Here is a 25961-nt window from a genome sequence, read left to right as displayed (position 1 = left end):
TGCTCCATTGGCGGTGTGGATCTTGTCGGAGCCATGGTAGGGTTCATGAGTGTGAAGCTTCCCCATCTCACTGGTCAGGTGCTCTGTCACCCCAGAGTCCATGTACCAGTGGGGATCAATGGAGTAGGACTGAGTGTGTCCCTGTGGCTTCTGCGGCGGCGGACGATCAGCCATGGCGACCTGACGAGCAAAGTTGCGTGTATCCTTCCCGTCATTGCCGAGACCAAGAAAACCCCGCTGGAAGCGCTTGTGACACTTCGAGGCCCAGTGCCCATCGCGACCACAAAGCTGGCACATACGTGGACCGCCAGCCCCTGGTAGCATCACAGTAGGAGGAGGGGCCGAGGCGCGTGGTGGTGACTGCCCCGAAGGAGCCCTGGATGAAGCAGAGGAGCGACCACCCTTGGTGGCGGCGTTTGCCGAGAGGGCGCCGTTGCCCCTGGATCGGCGCGCCTCGACTCGTTGCTCAGTAAGTAGGAGGCGTGAAAAGACCTCGTGTGCTGGCATGGGCGTGGAGTTGCCCCTCTCATTGATGATCTCGACTAGGGCGTCATACTCCTCATCAAGACCATTGACAATAAACGAGTTGAACTCGGAGTCGGTGAGGGGCTGTCCAATGGAGGCCAGCGTGTCGGCGAGACTCTTGACTTTGTTGTAGAACTCAGTGGCGGTGGAGTCAAGCTTCTGACACTCCCCAAGTTGGCGACGGAGCCCAGATACACGAGCCTGCGACTGTGCCGCAAACGAGCGCTCAAGAATAGTCCATGCCTCGTGGGACGTCTTGGCGAAGACAACAAGCCCAGCAACGGCCGGAGAGAGCGACCCCTGGATGGAGGAGAGGTTCGCCTGATCCTGCCCTGTCCAGACACGGTGAGCCGGATTATAGACCGGACCGTGCACGCTGTCAACCAGCGCAGGAGGGCAAGGGAGAGAGCCGTCGACATAGCCAAGCAGATAGTGACTTCCAAGAAGCGGAAGAACCTGCGCGCGCCAGAAGATGTAATTGTCCGACGACAACTTGATGGTGATGAGATGGCCGAAGTGAAACGGCGGCGGCGGCTGCGATCCCATCGAGGAGACTGGCTGAGGTGAGACCACCGTGGAGACAGTCAGAGGGGCAGCCGGCGCGGTGACAGAGGGCGCGATGGCCGCGGTTGACGCCGCGAAGCCTGCCAGCGCGACGTCCTCCGCCACCAGCGGCGCAGTGGCCGAGGGCGCGACAGCCGCGATTGACGGGGCGGCGACGGTGTGGGCCACAAGCGTCTGCCCGGGCGAAGTAGCAGCCGGCGGGAGCGCGAAGAGGGAGCCGACGCTCCGTGTCCCGATCGGCGCCTGAAGGGAGGCGGCATCCAGCGGCCTCGAGAGAAGTGCCGCAAGGGAGGCCGGCAGAAAACCGGTGGCGGTGGAGCCGGACGCAGCGGCGGACGTCATAGCAGTCGGGCGACGGCGACGGCGGGCGTGGCGGCGGCGGCGGTGGCGGCGGCGGCGGCGGCGGTTTAGGGTTTTTAGGCGGAAGCGGACGTAACCTAGCGTGATACCATGTAAGACAATAGGCTTTGGGGGAACCGGCACAACCCTCTAGGGGTGGCCTATCACATATATATATAATGAGGTGGTATACAAAGTTACAATATACACATGTAAATATAGTCTAACAGTCATGAAGTACGTACGGAAATATGGATATTCGATGGGCATGATGCCATGCCAGCCGCCCATGAGCCAAGAGCCTCGGGCAGTCGGGCCTTACCATAAAAAAAAAGAGCCTCGGGCACGCCTGCCCAACCCGACGTAACCAGTTGTACCGTGAGAAAAGCAGCGGCGGAAAGGCTCACGCCGAAGTATCCAAACGGGGGAACGGGAAAAAGAATGAGGAGATGTTGACAGCGAACGAACGAACGGCATGATGGAGGGAGAGTCCTGACCCGCGCGTGCTCTCGGCCTCCCGCTTCCAGCACCCCAACTCCATCGCGCGATCTCAAACGGACGTCTGTTTTATCTGAATTCTGTCTGTTTGGATAGGACAATGGGATTGTGTCCGGGGTGTTTCTGGGATGCGGTGGCCGTGCGTCCGACGCGCAGACGCATCCCGGCTGTATTCTGTTCGCGTACTTTTTTTTACAAGCCTTTAATTTTTTTTCATCATTCATTTTTGGTATATGAGAATACATCATCAAATTTTGACTAGAAAAGTAAGACCAAAGAAAACAAATACCATAAGAATACATTTTAGAAGATATCCAACTTCCATAACTGCTGCTGTAAGTTGGATTAGTGCCTTCTCGATGTATTCATTGTTGATCTGTGGAGGAGGCTCGATCTTGCGTGCTTTTTTCTTCTTCGAGTCTAAAGAAGTAGATGTTGCTTCCTCGCATCTAATCTCGTGTCTAGCCTCTAATCTAGCAACAAGTGCACTTGTCTCATCTACAGCCTCTATGCTAGCTAAAAGTGCACGAATATCTACTAAGGGGGTGTTTGTTTCCAGGGACTTTTTTTGTGTAGGGACTAGAAAAAGTCCTTCTTAGAGACTTTTTTACCAAACGGGAGAGACTTTTTAGGGACTAAACTAGGCATTTGGGACTAAATGAAGAATACTCTCAAGGAGAGTCTGTTGGGGACTTTTTGGGACTTTTCCAACAATGCTCCTTCATGCACCCATTGACCCGCCACCCCATGGTGTTGTTTGATTGTTATTTTTCTATATACTAGGGGCAACATGGTCATTTAATAACCTCTAGGAATGGACTAGGAACTTTTTAATCCCTGGAAACAAATATGGAGGGACTTTTTAGGGACTAGGGATTGTTTAGTTGGGACTAGAAAAGGTCCTAGGACTAGAGAACCAAACACCACCTAAATTGCGCTCTATCAACATATCAATGTACTCTTCTTCCCAATACCAAAACCTGCATCCATGCTACATAATAAAATTTGAAGTTAGCACAACTAGTCAAATCTAGAGCACAAACCGAAACTCAAAATAGCACATACCCCATCGTTTAAGCACTTGATGAACACTCATCCGAGATGTTTCGGCGTTGTAAACATGCGGCACACGACCTTCTTTGGACAGTGGTCGCACTTAATGAGTGGCAACGGTGCGCCGACGAGCTTTTGGGCTAGCACCGAGCCCGGCCGACCGCCATTCGGGTATCTGTCGGCGGACCACCGACGGTGTAGATCCGAGCGGCTAGAGGACGAGCCACTGCCTGCATGTGGCCTTGCGGCCTTGCCAGGGCCTTCCGGCCCGGTGGCCGGCCAGTCCATGGCGCGACGCGGCCTCCCACAGCCGGGCGAGCTCAAAACCGACCGGATCCGCCCCAAATCCGGTCGGCGGGCACGCAAATCAGGTGGTCGTGGTTGGGTAGCTCGGAGGCGCCGAGGGGAAGGGTCGGCGACCGCGCGTCCGAGCTGCACAGCTGCAATGGCAGCAACGGCGAGAGGAAGAGTGAAGGGGGTGCGGCCGACGCGAGGAAGGGGGCGGATAGAAAAAGGCGACCTCGTGCCATCGACGGGCAGGCTAGGGGAGGACACGCGCAGATGACCGCACGTCCGTGTGCTGTTCGTTTCACCCCAAAAACGACGCAAACTTGGGCCGGGAATGAGTCGAAAACGGACAGAAAACGAACAAAAGTCTGTTTGCGTCCGCGCCCGCGCGCTGGGCCGTCTGGTTCGTTGGTTTTACCTCAAACGAACGCGTGCGGACAGAATAGAATCGCGCGGTGGAGTTGGCCTTAACACCAGCAGTACAACGTTATGCGACGGCGTGGAGGCAGAGAGAAAGCGATCGAGTTGGAGCCGGCAAGCCACCCCGGCCCGGACAGATGGACAGACACACAGACAGACGATCAAGGACAAGATCCAATTTGCACCTCAGCGAGTTGATAAAAATAGAGGCCACATATTTTTTTTCTTTACCACCGCCGCCGCGCTACGTTTCACTGCTCGTCTCCCACCTCAGCTAGGGCCGCGTTCCAACCCATGTTCCTCGTAAACAACATTGTCTACCAAATGGTGCATGCATGCATGCATGCCCTCTCTTCTCCCTCCCTGAAAACGATAGGGGGGAAGGTTCGGTTCTCTTGTGCATGATACCGTGCCGCCGGCCAGCGCGTCCCTACCTTCTGTTGATCCTTCGCATTTTCGCCGCCGGCACAGGCATCGATGCTTCCTACTAACGCCTCATGCTTCCTTGTCGTCTCTATCTCTGACTCTCTTCGCTTTGGCTTTCCATGCACTGCATGCATGCGCGAGTACTCCCTCCGTCCTTTAAAGTGTACTTCCAACTTTGTTGGAGGGTCAAACTATTTCAAAGTTTGATCGAGTTTGTGCAAAAATATATCAATGTTTGTGAAATCAAATAGATATATGATAAAAGTATATTTTATCACGAATCTAATGCTACTAATTTGATGGCATAAATGTTGATGTATTATTATATAAACATGGTCAAATATAAAAAAGTTCGACTTTCCAAGAAAGTTGGAAGTACACTCTTTAAAGGACGGAGGGAGTATCTGCCACGCATTCGGGCGTCGAGGGGCAGGATTCACAGACCACTAGCTTGAACCAGACTAAGCTAGGGACCCACGGGGTTAGTTAGATCACCAACGAAGTTCTAGATTTCCATCTTGTTTTTTTTTCAGGCAGATTTCCATCTTGTTGCACGCCAGCACATATATAACTCTGTTTTGATCAGCATAGCCGTCTACTCTCCATTTTGATCATTGATCGGCACTTTCGTTCAAGAGAAAAAAAAAGCATTTCAACTATTTATTTATTATTTACTCAATATAAGGGGATCTAGCTAGTTTGTTGGCAATGGTTAGATGTGATGCTGACGTGCTTGGCCACATTCTCATCCCATAATGCATGCATGATCCTAAATCAAATATGGATTGAGAAACCAAATGGTCCCATCCGTCGTCGTAAAGTGGGACACTTTGTTGCATGTCAGTTGAGAAGAATATGATGATGGTGATGATGATTGAATGCTACATGAAATGCGCTGGCAGTGTGTTAGCAGGGTAGCTAGCGTACTAGCGCGTAGCATCCGATCTGGCTATGAAAGCCGCCGAGATCCTACATAAACAACAGGATGAATATGGAACCACCGATGGAGAAAGGTCGAGCGGTGCAGTGCAGTGTACCGGGGAGAGAATTAGGGAAGCTTCCGCGATCCAGGCTGGTTGCTTTGGTCCGTTGGAACAGACAGACAGCTTGGCTGGTTGACCGCGATTTTATTCTCTGATGTGGGCAGGCCACCTGTGAGTTGTGATGACTAGTGTGGATTATTGGACATTCTCCAACAGCGGCGGCAAAAACGCCGCGCGTGATAAACTGCCATTTTAGCGTGCGTTGGATGTTTTCGCGCATTTCAGCGGAGGCGGGAAACTCCGACACATGGTGGACGATTGCACGCGCGTGAAAAAACGGGAGGTCACGCGCTAGATTTGGCGCACCGTTTTCGGCGCGCCTATAAATTGCGACGCCCGCCACACGGCCTCCCATCGCTATCCACATTGCCACGTGCTCTCTTTTCGCTTCCTCGCCCCGCCACCGACACTTCACCACCGCGCCATCATGTCGTCGCGCCGCCGGGGATCTTCGGGCTACCGCGCGTCCGCGAGCGCCCCTCCGGCGCCTTCTACGCTAAGATTCGGTCTGGCGACGTCCGCCTCGGCCTCGGCACGTTTGAGACCGCGCAAATAGGCCGTCCGCGCGTACGATGCGGCGACGTGGCGCCTCCAGAGGCCTCGCGCGCAGATGAATTTCCACGACGTCTGGACGTGCGAGCAGGCGCAGTGCGTCGCCCCTCCGCCTCGTCTTATAACAGACCAGGACCGTGAGGAACACCGTGGGCAGCATCGCCGCCTTCTCATCGCCGAGGCGGACGAGCGAGCCATGGCGAAGTGGCGCCAGCGCTACCCGCAGGACGTCGCCGACGAGCACGCCTTCTGGGCGGAGAGGACCGCAAGGCGCTGTACGGAGCGGGCGGACAGGCGTCGGTGGAAGGCACTCGCGCAGGCGCGGTGCGATTTCGTTAACGCGAGTGGGGAGTCGTTCTTCGACTCAGACGATCCTTGTTGGGAAGACGCATGGCTCGATACCTCGGACAACACCAGTGAGAATGATGAGGACGACTCGGAGTAGGTTCTAGTTGCACCGTAGTTTTATCTACTTGCACCGTAGTGTTTATCGTGTTGGACTAGTTTTTTTTATCTATCTATGCTATGAGATGAAGTATGTACGCTATGTGAAACTATCTATGTATCGTCTTTTTCTATCTATTTTTAATCTATGCATATTTTTTTTATTTGTTTAGAGTGCATATGTTGTTTGTGCGAGTGCATGTGCAGTGTTTTACAGCAGCTGTTGAAGCGGCTCGCACGCCCTAAATTTTGCAGCGGACGCTGGAGCAAACGCAACCCGCCGCGTGCTGCAAACATGTTTTTAGCGCGCCGCGCCTAGCGTGGCTGTTGGAGATGCTCTCAGTAGCCACAAGGCCTACAACCTCCAAGAAAGAAATAGGAAAAGCATAGAAAGACACAGAACAAGCAGCTCCTCAACCTGATGAGACAGAAGAAAAAACAAGTAAAAGATGAAAGAATCTAGCAGTAATGTGATGGTAGGGTTATAGCGCACGGCATGCATGGAAATAGAACACGGATATCCGACAGGCAGGATGCCATGCCACCGATGCCAGCCGCCGGCCGGGGTAGCGGCGAAAGCGCTCACGCCACACGGTGACTGACCGAACGAAATGTCCAAACGAGGATGGCGAATGGACGATGGAGACGTCGCGCGTGAACAAGCAGAGCGGAGGTCGGCGGAAAGGAAGGGTGCAAGAAAGCGATGGGCAGCAAGTTGGAACCGCAAGCAAGCGAGCAAGCCGCCCCGGCTCGGCCAGACGGACAGGCCAGCCGTGTGCCAACTAGCAGCCCTGAGCGCGAGCGAGCAGATAAATACAAGAGGCGCCATGCCGCATACCCCTCCCTTCCGCTCCCGCTGCCTCTTTCACCACCGCCGCCTCTTCTTCCCTCTGCCTCGCCGCCTCCTCGTCTTCCTCCTCCACCGCCGCCCGCCGCGCCGCCTGCCACTGCACCTCAGGTACGTCTGCGCTCCGGTCTCTCACTCCTCCTAACCTTCTTAGTCAGTGTTAAAGCTAAATGGCCGCTCCTTGGCATGCCGCCGGCGCTACATAATCGCAGATAGATCGTGTCTATATCGTCTATCTATCTGTCTGCCTCGGCCGCGCAGATAGATGCTTCCGGCTCCGAAATCCGAATATGCGCTTTCTGCTTCCCCGCGTTATTATGTCTTTCTTCTCGTCCCTTTCTCTCTTTGATTGGCCTTTGGTATCAATCTGTTTATATTAGTATTTATAAGCGGTTCTTGTTGGCCATCGCTAGATCCCCTCTCCTTGAACGTACCTACCTACTTTTTAAGGGCCGATGTTAACGTTCTTCACCACCTTCTCGCTCGTCGTATGCTAACCGTCCATCTGATATTATAAGTATAATACTCCGCCGCCTCGCGCCGCCGCCCGCCGGAATGGTCCCCTCCGTCAAGAAAGGGAAAGAAAGAAAAACAGAGTAACCTGAACAGATTTCAGGGTGTGGTTGGATGCAGAGTAGTATATTGTACAGTACTCCCTCCTTTTCGGTTTATAGAACTCTTTTTTTTTGCGCGGGCGGTTTACAGAATTCAATTCAAAAATCTCACCAACCAAGATAGATGATGAGTGATGGAATACTTTTTATAGTTTGCAAAAATAAATATAATTTTTTGAGGAAAACAAAAGCATTAATTAGATACTTTTGCAAACTATAAAAAATGGTCAATTTTATTTTAATACTTGCATGCAATGATTTAATACATCTTAAAATCTGAACATGTGATGAGAAACGGCCAAATTAAGCCTTATAAAATAGAAAAACTAAAATTTCGAGATAAGTTCTATAAATCGGAAAGGAGGGAGTATAAAGCAGAGTAGTTCCATTGTTTGCTTTGTTCCATGGCGGTTCAGTAGTACTAGGCCAAAAAACAGAATAGGGATACACATTGCATCCCGGCTGGGCTGGGCTGTTGTTTTTCTCTATCGGAGAAGGTTCGTTCATGTGATCATGTTCTTAATTCTGTTAATCCCACAGAAATGGATATTCGATCTTGGGGATGGATGCCATGACGCTGCCTCCCTCACGCTCAACAGCCTCGGCCTGCGAGCGAGCGTTTACTCTACTTGTACAACCCTTCCCAACGTAACCAGCCACTTGCAGTTTGCCAAAAAACCAAGAAAAACGTATGCTAACCAGTACTAGTTGTACTACTACTGTCCCCTAAAAAAAGGTGTACTACTAATGTAGTACACAAATCGTAGTATCGAGAAAGAAAGCAGTTGTGTGGCGAGAAAAGCTATTCTCCCATGCACGGGATCCTCTCTTGTATACACATAATATTTGCTATCCCATCGAAAAGTGGAAGCAGCAACCGAGCTCCACAGAGCTCTTTATTTTTCTTTCAACGAAAATACTTTTTCACACTTCAAAAAAATCTGAAAAAAAGTATACACATAGACATATGTTTGTAGTACACATGTGTAAATTTTCATAAACATATATATTAATATGTGATGTATACAAAAAAGACAAATACATGAAGTAAAATATGCCTTTTCCTTTTTGTTTTTAGGACTGATATTTGTCTTTTTTGTGTAGCATGCAAATAGTCAAATTAGTTGATGAAACTTTATACTTATTTGAGGAACATACATATGTATTTATAGAAAAAGATTTGGCATTTTTTGCAACTTTTAAATATATTTTGATTTTTTTTGGTAAAACGGGACCCCTGGAGCCCGGTCTCTGCGACGCCTCAGCCCTATCCCGTGCATTATTATAAACCCTGTATAGTGTCAGTCATCAATGCACGTTATGCCATGCCGTTCAAGCTTTTCCATCAGCAATAGTGTCTGTACTCTGTTATGTATATAAAAGAGTCGTTGTAAGTACTGTTGATTTGATCTAAAAAAAAGAAGGTACTGTTGATCGAATTATTTTTTAAGAGGTAAAGTTCCCTGTACTCTGTCAGTTGCCTTAGCAATAGTGTGGCATACTGAAATGAGTTGAGCAAAGATATTACTTCTAGTACTAAATAATAGTGTGGCGTTGTCTTGAAAAGCGCTATGTTACATTAACATATTATGTTACCACTTCTCATTAATAAATGCCACATCAGCAAAAAATTCTCGGAGTGCGCTATGTTACTTGCTAAGTTACTCCCACTATGACTAGCCTAAACAGTATTTTATCTGTTCCCCATTAATGCGTATCTGACTAGGTTGGTGGGGTGTTGTACAGAACAACGTCAAAAGAAAAAAAATTAGAATAGTTTAGGCTGAAATCCAGACGGGCATCTCTGCGCCACAACGAACGGCTGGACCATGCACGGGAGCTCCCGTGCATGGGTGCATGGGAGAAAATCCATTCTCGTTGCGTGGCGGCGAAAAACGCTCACGCCCCCGCCGCGGTGACTGAAGGAACGGCGCAGGAATATCCAAACGGAGAAGCGAGCGGGAGAAGGAGGAGGAGGTCAGCCCTGTATGGAGACGCGCGCGTACTCCTCGTCCTCGCCTCCGTGATGCGCGTCATCAAGCCGTACAGCGTGACGCGAATGGAAACGAAGGAGGTCGGCAGGCCGAACAGGGCTGATCCGGATCGAGGACAAGATCCAATTTACTACGCCTGCCTCGCAGCAGCAGCAACTGGCAAAGCCTGAGCGAGTAGTAAATAGAATCGAGGCGACACAGGAGGGACGCATTGCCGCCGCATATCCCCGCTGCTCCTTCCTCCCTTCATTCCCTATTTTTACCGCCGCCGCCTACGTTGCCGGCCTACCTCGCCCCCGCCCGTCACCTCCTCCTCCTCCGCCGCCGCCACCGCTCCTCTTCCTTCCAAGGTACGTCCGCGCTCCAACCTCCTCCTCCTCCTCCAACCTCTCTCTTCCCTCACCCTTGACAGAGGAAGGGACCTTGAAAGAGAGATCGATCGTCTTCTTCCCGCATTTGCATGGCATGCCGGAGAAATTGGATATTTTGGCCCCAAATCCCCTTGGCATGCCGTCACGCAGATGCTTCCTTCTCATCCCTTTCCCTCCTCGCTTTAGCTTTAGGCCTCCTTTGGTTCATAGGATAGGAATGTTATAGGAAATAGAAAGATCATAGGAAGTGAGATGACATGTATCTTAATTTCTATAGAGAAAAAGATGTCATTTGATGCATAAGATAGAAATTTTTTCATTGAGTCTTAGCTAATATTTTTTTCCCTTCAAAATGTGAAGGATTGGTTCCTATCCTACATACGAATAGGAATCCATTCCTACAAACCAAAGGACTTCAAAGGAAAATGTCCTATGCAAATCCTATTCTATAGAAATCTTATGAGATTCCTATAAACCAAAGGAGGCGTTACGTTAGCTTTTGATTAGAGGTGATTAGAGGATCCGCCTCTACACGGATATCCTTATTTATCTATCTATCTGTTTTATTCTTTATTATACCATAAGATAAGAGGGTCTGTCTTGTTGGCAAGAGCTTTAGCTTAGATCCCCGATGTTGACCTTCTTCCCCACCTTCTCATCATCATATAGTACTAACAATCCGATGTAGTATCATGCTCCGAACGGGGCTACGCTTCGCTGCTCGTCCCCCTCCGACGCCTGTTCCTCTTCTAACCTTGTCTGCCAGCTGGGGCATGCATGCATGCCGTCTCTCTTCTCCCTTACCCTGTGTTTGATCCTTGGCATTTCCGCCGCCGCACAGGCATATGTATATAGATGCTTCGGACGATTTATGCTTCCTTGTCGATCGTCTCTTTCTCTCTTCGCTTTGGCTTTCCATGCATGCACCGTCGATGATTCACACTGCATGTGATCCACAGACCACTTGAACCAGCGTTACCTGTTTAAGATTTCCATCTTCTTGCACACATAGTATATAACCGCTGTTTTGCTCTGTGTGGCCGGCTACTCTGCCCCCTTTGATCAATGAACAGCATTTTTTGTCGAAGAAAAAAAAACATCTATCTGTTTATTACTGTATTTGTTTAATAAAGGGATCTAGCTAGCTTGTTGGCAATCGCACGGTGGTACTGCTACGTACTAGCATATCTGCGCATGGACGGGCTAGCAGGTGCAGTGTACCGGGGAGAATTATTAAGGCCTTGTATAATGGGAGATGCTTAGAGAAATAAATCAGGTTTTTCTTAAGCATCGGTGCTTATTTGTACAGGATAGACGTTTAACTAAGCGTCTCTCCTGTAAAAATAGGCCCCAGTGCTTCAGAAAAATTCGGTTTATTTTTCTAAGCATCTCTCTAAGCACCTTCCATTGTACAAGGCCTAAGGAAGCTTCTGGCTGCGGTTTAGGCTGGTTGCTTTGGCCCGTTGGAACAGACAAGTCTGTTGGTTGCCCCCGCCCCGTCCATCAACCAATCGACAGAGGGAGGGGGTACGTTCATGGAGGGGTGACTTAACGGAACGAACACGCCGCACGCTGGCTGGAACATCCAGACGGAGGAACGATGAGGCGCAGGTGGGCGGCGAATGGACGACGGAGACGTCTCCCGGCCTCGTGAGCCGTACAGCGCGACGCGACGCGAACGGAGCGGAGGTCGGCCGAAAGGAAGGAAGGGAGGGAGAAAGCGATGGACAGCAAGCAAGCAAGCAGGACGCCCCGGGCATGCAGACGGACGGACTCGATCGCGTCCTAGTAGATAAATAGAGGCCGTATAGCGCATACTATGCCCCTCCCGCCCTCCCGCTACTTCTAGCTTTTGCCGCCGCCTCATCCCTCGGTCTCGCCCCCGCCCGCCCGCCGTCTCCACCGTCGCCGTCCCCTGCACCTACCGCAGCCTCAGGTACGCCTGCGCTCCGGCCTCTTCCTCCCTCCAACCTTGCTAGTCCTACTATTACCAAATGGCCTCTGCATCTGCATGGCATGCCGCCGGCGCCAGACATCGCCGCGACCTCTACCTGTCGTCGGCGTTCCTATCTATCTGTCTGCCTCCGCCGCGCCGCGCAGATGGATGCTTCCGACTCCGAATATGCGCTTTCTGCTGCCCGGCGTTATGCATGCCTTTCTTCTCGTCCCTTTCTCTCCTCGATTTGCCTCCTTTGGTATCTAGTACATCTGTTTATATTATTCATTACAAGGGGATCATAATCTTGTTGGCCAGCGCTAGATCCCCTCTCCATGTACGTACTTTTTAAGGGCCGATGTTGACGTTCTTCGCCGCCTTCTCGCTCGTCGTATACTCACAACCGCCGACGGTACTCCTATATAATACTCCGCCGCCTCTCGCCGCCGGACTGGCCCCCTCCGCCGAGAGAGAAAGGGAAAGGAAAAAAAAGACAGAGCAACCTGGGCAGGTTGAAGGTTGGATGCAGAGTACTAGACTGCTGTAAAACCAGAGCAGTTCAATCAGAGAAACCTTTAATTTGTTTCCGGATACCGCGGTGTCAAAGAGAAAAACTCTAGGAATACTTTGCGTCCCGGCTGGGCTGTTGTTTCTCTCTTTCGGAGAAGGTTCTTTCATGTGATCATGCTCTTATAATAAGTTTAATAATCCCACAGAAATGGATATTCGATCTTGGGAATGCTCCCGATGATAGTGCCTCACGTTCACCAGCCTCGGCCTGCGAGCGTTTACTCTACCCGCGATCGTCGTCGATGACCCAACGTGACCAGCCAAATAAGCAGTTGTACTAGTAGTGTTACGCAAACAAATCCTAGCTAGTACCGGAAAAGCAGTTGCGTGGCGACGGAAAACGCTCAAGCCCCACGTATACGGTGGCTGAACGGAGACGCCCGCACACTGGAATATCCAAACGGAGAAACCAGGAGGCGACGGCAAACCGACGATGGAGACGTCCTCGCCTTGGATCCGGCTTTGTGACGTGAAGCATCAAGCCTCACGGTCGGTCTAGGTCGGCAGCAGGAGAGAAAGCGATCAAGGTCCAGGTCGGTCTAGTCTAGGGAAGAAGAACAAGTTGGAACCGGCCAGGCAGGCAGGCGAGCACAAGATCCAATTTCCACCTGTCGCCGCGTTCTCTACCAAGCCGTCGCATACGATACGAGCGAGACGATAAGTACGGGACACAGACACGGGATACCACCGCAGCCGCCGTCTCTTCCCGGTCTCGCCCCCGCCGCCGCCGCCTCCTCAGCCCCAGCCTCAGGTACGACCACGCTCCACTCTCCTCCTCCTAACAACCTTCCTTACCGAATGGCGCCTGGCAAGCGGCCATCGCCTGCCTTCTCCTTGGCCTTCCTCGCCCACCTTCTCGTCCTACACCACTAATCCGACGGAATATACTCCCTCCCTTCCTAAATATTCGTCTTTCTAGCAATTTTAACAGATAACTACATATGAAGCAAAATGAGCGAATCTATGTCTAGAAAGACAAATATTGGGGAACGGAGGAAGTACTACTTTAGTAATCAAAAAATACTCCGCCGCCGCAATGGTCCCCTCCGTCCCAAGACAAGAAAAACAGAGCAACCGCAACAGGTTTCTGCCTTTCAGGGGCGTGCTTGGATGCAGATGCAGAGTACTAGTACGTACTAGCGTGAAAACAGAGTTCTAGTCCCACTGTTCGTTCGTTTTATGACACTTGAGATGATACTAGGTCAGCCTTTAATTTTCTTCAACAATAAGCTCCATGAATACTCTGTATCCGAACAGAACAGGGCTATTTTACCCCCTTGAGAGGAGGTTAATGTTTTGGTACTACTATTAGTTTAGTCCCACAGTAACTTGCTCTAGTCACAAGTTTGGTCTTTGGCAAATCACCGCCTTTTTTTCCCTCTTCTCTGGATCCAGTTCGAACTACATCCTCTAGTTGATAGTAGCATACTGCTACCATTCGGCACATTACCAAGGGACCGAGGACCATCATTCATCAACACCTGTTGTTACCATGACATTCTGTGGCGGCCCAAAATCGGCACCCATACGTACCATTTCCACCCTCTGAATGTTCCATTTTGTTGCCTAAATCAACATGTGTCTTTCGGCAAACAATACTTTACATGTGGGAAAGTTGCGAGTTTGTCCAACTACATCCGGCAGCAATGCAACTGTCTCTTTCAAGTCTTGTTATCTGCCTAACTCCTCAATGGATAATAATATGATGCTAACTGTGATTGATTCCTGTTGGGCAGAAATGGAGGCCAGTTCTAGCACTGCTCTCTATCCTCAGCGCCGCTGCAAAAACATCTACCTGGTACTACCGCCCCTCAGTTTTCGGCAATGAACCTGTACCAAAGACGCAAAGAGGATGTTCCGTCTGATTAACCGTAACTAACGTGCGCAGGTGAGGCATGCTCAGGGTATACATAATGTGGAAGGCGACAAGGATCACAGCGCCTACAAGTCGCCTGCGCTGGTCGATGCTCACATCACCCCTTTGGGCTGGAGCCAAGTAAGATCACCTTGAGAATGACTGTAGTTGATTCTTTTATGGTTGTGGGCCAATTTTTTGGCTTTTTCGTTCGGAGCCTTTTGCCCGCAGTTTTGTAGTTAGTCGAGTTCCTTTCTGCTCCTGACACATAATAATGTTGTTATCGCTCAAGTTTTTGTCATGTGGCATTTTCAAGTTCCATGGGTGCTGATTAACATGCGTTTGTAGGTTGATTGCCTGCGAGAGCATGTGACAAAATGCGGACTAGCAAAAAAGATTGAGTTGGTTGTTGTTTCCCCTCTAATGAGGTATAGTTTTCCTTCACCTTCTCATCCTCTTGTACATAATTTCAGTGTTCTGGATCTTCTTCTAATCTTTTTATGTCCACTTGAATCAACCTCACAGGACTCTGCAGACTGCAGTGGGGGTCTTTGGCGGTGGAAACTGTACCGATGGAGAAAGTGCATCACCGTTACTAATGGTAAAAGGTGCTGGGCACAGTGGGCGTCAAGCGATTTCAAGTTTGGACTGCCCGCCGTTTCTCGCAGTCGAGGCCTGCAGGGAGCGCTTGGTAATTCCCTCTCCTGAAGAACACAAATAAAACATTAGCAATTGTTTTATTACCAAATACTCTTCATTTAGTGCCTCGTTTTAATTTCATTTTAAAATGCAGGGTGTGCATCCCTGTGACAAGAGGAGCAGCGTAACAAAATATCGCACTCTCTTTCCTGCCATTGATTTTTCCCTGGCAAGTACCTATTGTTGCTAGTTCACTGAATTCAGTTTCAGAGACACTGTCTCGATGGTGATTTAATAGATGTGTACTCGTGCTCTTTACAGATAGAGAATGATGAAGATGTTCTTTGGGAACCCAATGTCAGAGAAGCAATTGACGTTGTTGCTGCCAGGGGCATGAAGTTCCTTGACTGGTAATTTTCCTTTGTAAGATTGATTAGTTTCTTTCCACTAATGTCTTGGGAAATACATGCCTGATGAGTTGTTGTGTGAACATGAAACACAAGTAACTGAATAATATTCATCTGCACGTCCTCTTATCACTCTCGGTTGTTTTTTTTGTGTCATTCCAAACAATTTGTTCACCCAAACAAGTGATTTATTCACCACTCTACCGGCCTAACAAGAGCCCCATGTTCCTAACAAATTATGTTTTTTGTCTCTACACTTTCATGTATGGACATATATCTTACTATATCTGTGTAACACTTGCTGCATGTTTTAGATAAAAACTAGAACTGGTGATGAAGGATTGACTCTTTAGAGATAGAAGAAAGAAGTCACAAGCAAGGGTCATGCTATTTCTATTCTTTTCACCATTGTTATTCCCTATTTCCTTAACTGATCTTGAATTGTACCGTAACAGCAGAAACATGGTCTCATAAATTGATTTCTTTCATGACTGTTTTGTGCACTGCCTTGGATAATACCCTCTTCCACTACATAATGCTTCCTCTGATTGCTTGTTTATTGTATACCAGTGAGTTATCACCGAGTAACTATTTGGCATTAGAAAATCCTAGATGCTGGAGATTTATGTGTAGCATGTATTGAGAAAGACAAACCTCAGATTTTAGATGACATGTTGAGTCAACCAGTAACTTCATTTTGGCGGCTGGATTAAATTAAAACTAGTCTCTTGATCTGCTTGCAGGTTATGGACAAGAGAAGAAAATGAGATAGCTATTGTCACCCATAGCAGTTTCTTAGATTTCACTTTAAACATGTACAGTAAAGAGTGTCATCCAACCATAGGAGAGGATATGCGCAAACGGTAAGTATTTTTTTTCATGGTAATTGTCAACCAATCAACCCACAATATTCTGCAAGGGCCGTAAAATATTGAGACCACTGCTAATTCTATCATCACAAGCGCATGTTCCTAACTTTGGTTTGGTTATATGCAGCTTTGCGAACTGCGAGCTCAGGTCGATGGTGCTGGTCGACAGAAGGTCAGTTCTTGTTTTGCTTCAATGATTATGATGCATTTGTGATGGCCTTTCTGTAATGTGGATTCGCTTTGCAACGCTGCAGTAAGCTTGGATCAGATACCCCTACATGCGATTTCCCTGGGAAGATACCGGCGGGACTTGATCTGCCTAGTGATGTGGCAGACAAGAAGCAGATTGAAGAAGCTAGCAATGGGAACCGGGGAGCGGTTGGTTGTCTAGAGCACACGCACATGAGCTCGCCCACTCGCCTCATTTCTACCTAACAACGTAGAGTCAAGGGAGGGAACTTCCCCCTTTAATCACATCTCTCTTGAAGAATCTAGAAAGAACTGAGACTCTTGACCTTACAACGGTCAAGTTTCAGTTGCATGATTGATGTTGAAGCAAAAAAGAAAAAGAAAAAAAGATGTTGAAGCGAAGATAAGCGGCACCTACGGATAGGATTTATCATCTGTCACTCTGAAGCATGATTAGAACAGTTCATTATTTGGTTTGTTGTCTGAACACATACCCAAAATCATGGGAATAAGGATGATTTATGCATGTACCCCTGTTGTTGATCTAGGACATTATGTCAGATCAGTTCCGGCTGTTGTTCCTTTTTCACATTTTTTTCCCTGCAGCTTAGAGCCTCTTTGGATTGAAGGAATTTATAGGAATTTTTGAGATTCGAATGCATAGGAATTTTTTTCCCATGGAAGCCATTTGGATCATAGGATTGGGAGCCACCAAATTCTACATCCATATGCCCTTTGATTCGATGATGCCATTTACTACCTCCATCCCAAAATACAAGACGTTTTTGCGGTTTAAAGATGTCTTAAATTTTTGGGACGGAGGTAGTATCTCTTAACGACGGAGCTATATTTTCCCATGGTGCCAAATATTATGTGATTGGTCTGTTTGAAATTGGAGCAGGCAGATTGGTTGACTCTGATTTGATTCTCTCGTGTGGCTGTGGGCAGGAGGCAAGGCACCGGAATGCCTTGATGTGGACGGGTATCCACTGAAAAAATATGGAAAGAATCTATTCCCTTTGTTCCAAATTACTCGTCGCAAAAATGGATGTATCTATAACTAAAATACATCTAGATACATTCATACCCGCGATAAGTAATTCGGAACGGAGGGAGTAGTAATGTGGTGGGAGGGAGGAGGGATATGGAGCACGGAATATGGATGGATATTCGGCAAGGATGCCGTTCCAGGCCAGGCCAGTCGTCCTCACTCTCGTCGTCAGAAGCCTCGGCCTGCCAGCGTTTGCTACGCTGCCCAACCCATCGTAACCATTTTGCACGTCCCCGTAAAAATCAACTTTAACGGACGATGTAGAAGGGACGCGGAGTATTAGTCCCGAGCTTATATGCTCCGTAATGAACAGTAAAATTAAAAAAAAATAGTAAAGCAATTCAAAAAAATATTTCGAAATGTTTTTGGTGCGAACTTGGACAAATGTTCTCGGTGTTTGCAAATTTTCATCCTGAAATAACATTTTTCGAAGTCGTGATAAAAAAACAAAATCGACACTCCAAAAATGCTATTTTTTAAACCATTTTGGAGTTCTGTTTTTTTTTGCCATGACTTGCATGAATGTTATTTCGGAATGAAAATTTGCAAGCACCGAGTACATTTGTCAAAGTTTACATCCAAAAAAATCAGATTTTTTTGTAGTTTATTTTTCAATTCTTTTTTTTGAATTTACTGTTCATCCCAATTTGAGCTCGCGAGTAAAATGGGACTTTCGGTACTTGTATCTCTATTTGACGAAAAAACAACGCAGCAGCTCCAAATGATATATATTGGCGGCACCACCAACGGCTGCCCTAAAAGAAAAGTCAATTGTGGCGGGAACTCAACCGCGTCCACGCCGGTAGATTCTGGCCGCCGCCACTCCACCGGCCACCGTGAACCCCGGTGCCCCATACGGCCCCTTTGCAACCTCCACCGCAGCCTTCCCGACTCCTCTGAGCTCGCGGCGTGGCCACACCGTCCCGCCGAAGCTCGACCACTACCCTCAACGCCGCCCGTCCCGGTCAAGCTCGCGTCACCGTCCATGAGCACTGCGCCGCCGCCCTTGAACTTCCCCGCCACCTGATTCCGCTGTCACCGTCGCCACCCCCCGGCCCGTTCAACTTGCATCACTATCCCCGAGCACCTCGCGGTGTTCCCGAACTTCCCCGCCGCCGTCACCATCTCCGTCCCGCCGAGCTCCTCCCTGTCATTTTTTTGTGTGGTTTTTTAAATTTTAAAGCAAAGAAGTCAGACCAGTTTTTGAAAATCTTCTCTCTTGCCATATACTCCCTCTGTTCCCAAATATAAGTCTTTTTTAGAGATTTCAACAAGTGACTATATACGGAACAAAACGAGTGAATATACACTCAAAAATAAGTCTACATACATCCGTATGTTGTAGTCCATTTGACATGTCTAAAAGACTTATATTTAGGAACGGAGGGAGTACTAATTATTTTGTGGTAACTGAAGGAAGGAAGGAAACAAGCGGCAGTGGAAGGGGGTTGGACCGTGGACGCGAAAGCAGGTCGGCAGAAAGAGAGGGAGAAAGCGATGGAAGCGGTGGAGGAGGAGAGGAAAAGAAAGAGCTCTTGGAACCGCAAGCCAACCTGGTCTTGCCCTCGACGCGACCCGTCGAGGACAAGATGCGATTTGCAGCTGACTCATTAGCGAATTGAATTGAATAAATTAAAAGCGAGCTGACACGAGACGCGAATGATGCTGCCGAATACTTTTAGTACAACCATCATCACCACCGCCCCGGCCCTCCCTATCTCGCCCCCGGCCGCAGCTGCCTCATCGTCGCCCCCCTCCTTCGCCGTCGGCCGTCGCCCCCGCTCTTCCTTCAGCGGCTGCCGCTGCTCCTCATCCTCCTCCTCCTCAGGTACGGCCGCGCTCCAACCTCCCCCCTTCTTCTTCTTCATCCCCCGTTAATTAATCGAACCGAATGGCGCGCTCTCTCCTCCGTCCCTTCACCGGAAAGTAAAATCGACTGTCGTCTTCCTCTTGGATGGATTAATCGCGGAGGCCGGTCGGTTCCCGCCACGCCGCGCTGGGCTCGGAGGAATCTCAGCACCTCCGTCCAGCCACCCCATCCCGCCCCTCCTCTTCCCAGCACCTGCCCCGTCTCCTCCACCGTTCAGCCGCAGCGCCAGATCTCGCCGCGGCACAGATGCTTCCGAATATGCCGCTTTATGCTCCTCCCCCTCAGGACTTTTCATACACGAGCATTTATCTATCTAGTATTTCTTATTTAAGCAGATTTTGTTGGCAAGCGTTAGTCAGATCTCCTCTCCTTACGTGTCGATGCTTTACACTAGTTGCCCACGCCCTTCACCGCCTCCTCGTCATATACTAATCCCATATGCAATATAGATTAAAACATCTTCAGCATTGCACCGCCGAAGATGATCTCCTTCGTCACATAACAAGAAGAAAACAAAACAGAGTAGTTGGAGCAGCTTCATGTTTTTTTTTCTTTTCCAATAGGAGGCTTGTGCTTGCAAGTTTATTAGTTTGACCCCACATAAAAATGCTCCTCCGATATGCTTTACGTCGATAGGAATCACCGCGTTTAGCTCATATAGACACTGCCAGTATGGCGCACATGCTCACTGACCAATGGAGAATCGACGCCTTTTGCTACCATGTGATGTGATTCTCTGGGCACGCACCAATGCATCAACATTCCTACCATGTGAAAATGTTCCGTTTCCACGAATCAACATACGTGGCATTCTGTAAAGCATGAGGTACTGCCGGGACGTTGCGATTTTAGCTAACTCCATGTGGTGCTGCAACTGTCTGTTCAGGTTGACTTTATCTGTCTAATTCGCCATGGATAGTAATAACACACAGTGGTAATTTGTTTCTTTTGGGCAGATATGGAGGCCAGCGCTGGCACGGCTCTGTACCCCGCGCACCGATGCAAAACCATATACCTGGTACCACACTTCATCAATTAATCGGCGACAAACCTGTAAGACAAGCGCGAAAAATAAATTGTTCAATCTGATTCGCTGTAACCAATGCGTGCAGGTGAGGCATGCCCAGGGTGTTCACAATGTGGAAGGCGAGAAGGATTTTGCAGCGTACAAGTCACATGCGCTGCTTGATGCTCAACTTACCCCTTTGGGCTGGAGCCAAGTAAGATTGCTCGTTTCCTTTTCGTTATCCCCATGCATTTCAATTTCAAACACTGCTCTTAGCATTATCAGTTCTATGGCCAACTAAGGTGATGCTTTTTGTCAAAAATTTAAGGCGAAAATGTTTCTGTGATGTTGACACGAGCATTAGAAATGGAAGCACTAATGCTCTCTCTCTAAGCACGTTAGAAATGCCCTTTTTCCATTCATTTTGCCTTTGTCTTTCACTGCAACAGGATTACATGGTAGCCTGTATCCCACTATCATGTGTTGTGCTCAGGGTATCAACCTATCCATGGTACAATATTATCAGGCATTAAGATTGTTTATATAAAATGTGTATATATGACATCAGTCATGATGCTTTAGTGATGGAGGTTTAATTCTATAATTCAAGTGTTCGATACTCAATTCATTCACCTCACATACTGACAAATCCTCATTGATGATCTTCAGCCTCTATTTGGATGATGACATCTTCTGTCAAATGCATTTGCGGCAGTTAGCAGTATTATGGCAATGTTCAATACTTTTGTCTATGGTTATTCTGTCAAGCTTTCATAGCTGAAATCCTGGAGAATACCTTTTCCTTACAAATGAAATCTTCACAACTTAGCAGCCATGTTATATCCAAAACCTTTGGTTGTTAGTAGTTCACATGGTTCTTACTGTCACCTTAAAAAAATGAAGTCCCCTGTGTTACCATCATCGTCTGACTAAAGATATCAACCCCAACCGTAGTTGTATCAAAAAGCACAATGACACCACCTTGTTTAGATGACATTCAGATGCCTTTAGTTGATTCCTTTATGGTTGCAATCCAAAATTATTCAGTCTTTTGACTGCAGTTGTGTGATTAGTTGACTTTCTTTCTGGCCTTGACACATAATGTTGATTAAAATATCACTCAACTTATTTTTCATGTTGCATCTTCAAGTTCCATGGATGTTGATTTAAACGCATTTGTAGGTTGATACCCTGCGAGAGCATGTGACAAAATCTGGGCTGGCAAAAAAGATTGAGTTGGTTATTGTTTCCCCTCTACTGAGGTATAGTTTTCCTTGACCTTGATCTTTTTGTATGTAATTTCAGTCCTCTGGATCTTCTTCTAAGTTTTTTATGTTCGAGAAATGGTCTTCTCCCAGTGTTGGCATATGCATTAATGTTCTTTCGAGAATGCATCCTCTCAGGCTTTCAGCTACTAGTATAAATTGTAGGACTGCTTAATCCTAGACTAGGTTGATCTTCTAACAATATTTTCCTGAACTGAACGTGTTAATTGTCTTTACAAAAAAACATGTTATTTGAAAGGCCTGTAAATTATGTCAGTTAAGCATCTCCATGTACCAGTTATTGCTTGGGCCACGAGTCTATCAGTTTTACTTTGGAAAGTTTTTATTATGCACATTCAGTTATTGGTAGTGCATACCAGAACATGACTTCAGTCAGAGAAGCACTCAACTAGAGTCAGAACTGTTCAGCAGTTGCTTCATGGTTAGTAAAATATGCTTTACATGACCCATGTGCATAAAGTCTATAGTACTAAAAAATATCAGTTTGAGCATCTTTTACACCCTTAGTCATTCACCTCATGTCAATAGCTCTCAATCTGTTTATCTATCAGGACTCCTGTGCTAAGGCATGATACAATATGACAGTGCATTGCCGTAGTATGTGATTACTAGTACTAAATGAACCTCACAGTATTTCATTTCAACTAATCTCACAGGACTATGCAAACTGCAGTAGGGGTCTTTGGTGGTGGGAACTATACTGATGGAGCTAGTGCATCACCATTAATGGTAGAAGGTGCTGGAAACAGTGGACGTCAGCCAATTTCAAGTTTGAACTGCCCACCGTTTCTTGCAGTTGAGGCCTGCAGGGAGCACTTGGTATTTCCCTATCGTTTGTTGCAAAATAAAAATAAAAATCTTGTCATTCAGTGCCTCATTTGTGTTGGTTTGTAGAATAACTTGTTCATCTTTGTTTTGACTTCTAAGTCGAATACCCTCGTTTGAGAAATTTCATGCCTCTATTTGTCTCTGCTTTTTTCGTATCAGTAATGCTCTATTGACAAATATTCTTAATATTTCATTTTGTATTTGATTATAAAATGCAGGGTGTTCATCCCTGTGACAAGAGGAGCAGCGTAACAAAATACCGTACTCTCTTTCCTGCCATTGATTTTTCCTTGGCAAGTACTTACTGTTGCTAATTCACAAGAACATTTCATGAGACAGTATCTTGATGGTGTTTTTAATATATGTGTGCTCACGCTCTTTACAGATAGAGAATGATGAAGATGTTCTTTGGGAACCCAATGTCAGAGAAACAAATGAGTCTGTTGCTCTGAGGGGCATGAAGTTCTTTGACTGGTAATTTTCCTTCCTAAGATTAGTTAGTTTCTTTTCATTAATGTCTTGAATATATAAAAGCCTGATGCTCTGGTTTTATAAACATGAAACACTAGTACCTCAATAAATATTCATCTGCATCCCCTATATCACTTTTCGTTATTTTTTCTGCGTCATTCAAATTAATTTGTTCACCCAAACAAGAAATTTATTGACCACTCCTGACCTGACAGGATCCCATGTTCCTAGCGAATCATGTTATTTGCCTCACTTTCATGCATGGACTGGAAGGCAGAAGCGGACTATATATGTTACTTTATCTACGTTAACACTTGTTACATGATTTAGAGATAAACTGGAACTGGTGATGAAGGATTGTGCCCCCACACAATGCTTCCTCTGATGCTTGTTTCTCATACACCAGTGTGTTATCACTGAGTGACTTATTTGACATTAGAAAGTTCTAGATGCTGGAGATTTATGTGTAGCATGTAGTGGGAAAGACAAACCTCAGATTAGATGACCCCTTGAGTCGACCAGTAACTTTATTTTTGGTAGCTGGATTAAATTAAACTATTCCTCGGATGTGCTTGCAGGTTATGGACAAGACAAGAGAAAGAGATTGCTATTGTCAGCCATAGCGGTTTCTTGTATCACACCCTAAACATGTACGGTAAAGAGTGTCATCCAACCATAGCAGAGGAGCTGGGCAAGCAGTAAGTAATTTATTCCCCTTGCAACTGAGCAATCAACTCACCATATTCTGCAAACCTCGAGCATCTCCAATAGCATACCTAAAGTTTGGCTACCCAAATCCATTTTAGGCAGAGGAGAGAGAAGATTTGGGTAGCCAAAAAAAAAAAATTTCTCCTCTTACAACGTACTAAAATTGGATACCCATATTTTCGAAACCAAATAAAACATAGAGATAACACATAGTTCATCTCATAATTAAGCATCAGTTGCACATTAAACACAGCTAAATTGACACTACTACCATCATAATTAATCATCCCTACCACTAAATTGAGACTAAAACTAGCTATATTGCAATTAAAACTAGGTGCCGGAGGGGCCGGCGTCGTCGTCGTCGAACATCTCCTCGGTGAGCTCGTCGAGCTCCTTGAACATCTCCTCACACTCGGCGTTGAGTCGGGCGATCCGCTCACGCTCATGATCGATCTTGCACAATTCCTTCATCTCAAAGAACGTGCTGTTCTCGGTTCTCCTCGATGAGAGCTGCCATGAAGGCGGCATTGGCGCGCTTGGCCCCGAGTTGTTCCTCGGCCTTGCGGTGTTCCTTCTCCTCGGCCCGGGAGACGACCCTAATGGGAGCTGCGGTCGTGGCCACGGTGACGGTGTCGGCGTGAGAAGTTGAGCCTTGCCAGGCTCCCGAAGAAGCGAAGCGTTGTAGGCGCGCACCGCCTTCTCTGTGGTGGTGAACGTGTGAAGCCGCACACGTGCCTTCGTTTCCGGGTTATGGATCTCAGCCGCAAACTTACAGCATGGCCGAAGCCTCACGCTGCGGTGCTTCGGGGTCCGTGGTGGTGGCTTCAACATGTTTGGTGGTGTAGTGCTCGGGGACGGCGGCGGTGGCGGCCGAGCTCGAACTAAAAAACGGTGGTGCCAAGCTCGGTGACGGGTGGCAGGGAGCTGTGGGACGACTTGAATCGTGGGGCCTGGGCGGGGAGGATCGCGATGGTCGGCCCCGAGCGGTGGGATTCAGTGGTGGGGTCGCGGTTGGGCTTGGGTATAGAGTGGAAGTGGCGGCGGTGAAGTTTAACAGGGCAGCCATTTTTGGTGGTTTGGGTAGTGTGGTAGGTTGGGCCCAAATATGGGTCCTTGGTAGGAAAATTTTGATGGCTACCCAACCCATGCATATAGGTGTGTTGTTTGAGCAGTTTTTTGGGCAAAAAACCCAAAATTCTGTTTTTAGGTCTTGGGTTAAATTTTAGGTATGCTTTTAAAACAAGAGAGGAAATTTTAGGTATGCTGGGAGAGCACAATATTTGTCGGATGTAACCATTGGAACTTTAAACCATAGAAAGTATAAGCAAATTGCAATCTCGTATGATGATTCTTGTGCTAGACCCTAAAATGTTCAACAGTTAAATGATGAGCATGTTGCTAACTTTTGACTTGGTTATATACAGCTTTGCCAACTGTGAGCTCCGGTCGATGGTCTTGGTCGACAGAAGGTCAGTTCTTATTTCGCCTCAGCGGTTACGTTGCAGTTGACGCTTTGCTTTTTTATAACATGGATTTGCTTTGCAACGCTCGCTGCAGTAACCTTGGATCGGATACCTCTAGATACAACTTCGCTGGGAAGATACCGACCGGGCTTGATATGCCCAGCGATGTTGCAGACGAGAAGCAGGCTGAAGAAGCTAGCAAGAACTGAGGTTGTTGAGCACATGGATGTCTTTGATTCTTTTATCAAACCCCGGTTCTGGCTGACAATGAACTCAGAATAGATGATGACGTCTACGGACAGGACTTGCCGTCTGTTGTTCCGGTGTATGATGGGCACGATTGGTTATGTTTATCTGATTTGTTGTTTGAACAGATACCCAAATTCATGGGAAATAAGGACTTATACGCATACCCCTCCTTTTGAGAATGAGGACAATAGATTGAACCCTAAATAGCATTTTAATAACAGGTAAAATAACCAAAAATTCCTTTTGGAGGCCGAGCTCTGTGAAGGCCTCAAAATGCAAAATTCATGAAAATTTATGCTCCTCCCGTCCCAAAATAAGTGTCTCAACTTTGTACTAACTTTAATACAAAGTTGTATTAAGATTAAAACACTTATTTTGGAACAGAGGGAGTATTTTACATTTCTTTTTTTTAAAGAAAATACAGGGATAGATGTGCGGTAACCTCAGTTTTGTCTCCTAAACATTTGTGAATGCTTGTCTCCTAAACATTTGCGAATGTGCCAGGTCAGTGTGCGGGCATGTTTATTTTGAGTCTTTGTGTATTCATGAGACGCAACTATGTTTCTATTTTTTTTTCTTTATA

The 25961-nt window shown here is 47.4% G+C and overlaps 2 protein-coding genes across 2 annotated transcripts; both read left to right on the top strand.

The window, feature by feature from the left end:
• The first annotated feature begins 6988 nt into the window (after nt 1-6988).
• LOC119352868 (phosphoglycerate mutase-like protein 1) lies at nt 6989-16689 on the top strand. The gene is made up of 10 exons (XM_037619463.1): nt 6989-7110; nt 14221-14282; nt 14373-14480; nt 14688-14767; nt 14865-15030; nt 15133-15207; nt 15300-15388; nt 16129-16248; nt 16382-16426; nt 16509-16689. The coding sequence occupies exons 2-10, from the start codon at nt 14223-14225 to the stop codon at nt 16687-16689; spliced, it is 924 nt and encodes a 307-aa protein (XP_037475360.1). The 5' UTR covers nt 6989-7110; nt 14221-14222.
• Nucleotides 16690-19126: 2437 nt separating this feature from the next.
• LOC119352867 (phosphoglycerate mutase-like protein 1) lies at nt 19127-25557 on the top strand. The gene is made up of 10 exons (XM_037619462.1): nt 19127-19322; nt 20321-20382; nt 20477-20584; nt 21553-21632; nt 22313-22475; nt 22703-22777; nt 22870-22958; nt 23534-23653; nt 25091-25135; nt 25224-25557. Exons 1-10 carry the CDS (start codon nt 19154-19156, stop codon nt 25336-25338), a joined length of 1026 nt encoding a protein of 341 aa, XP_037475359.1. The 5' UTR covers nt 19127-19153; the 3' UTR covers nt 25339-25557.
• The last annotated feature ends 404 nt before the right edge of the window (nt 25558-25961 follow it).

This window comes from Triticum dicoccoides, chromosome 2A (genome assembly GCF_002162155.2).
Source record: "Triticum dicoccoides isolate Atlit2015 ecotype Zavitan chromosome 2A, WEW_v2.0, whole genome shotgun sequence".
NCBI lineage: Eukaryota > Viridiplantae > Streptophyta > Magnoliopsida > Poales > Poaceae > Triticum > Triticum dicoccoides.
This window is presented reverse-complemented; position numbering and strand designations above follow the sequence as displayed.

What these genes read in the sequence shown, in the direction of transcription:
- LOC119352867 (XM_037619462.1), top strand. Translation starts at nt 19,154, where the DNA reads ATGATGCTGCCGAATACTTTTAGTACAACCATCATCACCACCGCCCCG. An exon ending in CTCATCCTCCTCCTCCTCAG is followed by an intron (nt 19,323 to 20,320) that starts GTACGGCCGCGC and finishes TCTTTTGGGCAG; the next exon opens with ATATGGAGGCCAGCGCTGGC. An exon ending in GATGCAAAACCATATACCTG is followed by an intron (nt 20,383 to 20,476) that starts GTACCACACTTC and finishes CAATGCGTGCAG; the next exon opens with GTGAGGCATGCCCAGGGTGT.
- LOC119352868 (XM_037619463.1), top strand. Translation starts at nt 14,223, where the DNA reads ATGGAGGCCAGTTCTAGCACTGCTCTCTATCCTCAGCGCCGCTGCAAA. An exon ending in GTTGTTTCCCCTCTAATGAG is followed by an intron (nt 14,768 to 14,864) that starts GTATAGTTTTCC and finishes TCAACCTCACAG; the next exon opens with GACTCTGCAGACTGCAGTGG. An exon ending in CTGCCATTGATTTTTCCCTG is followed by an intron (nt 15,208 to 15,299) that starts GCAAGTACCTAT and finishes TGCTCTTTACAG; the next exon opens with ATAGAGAATGATGAAGATGT.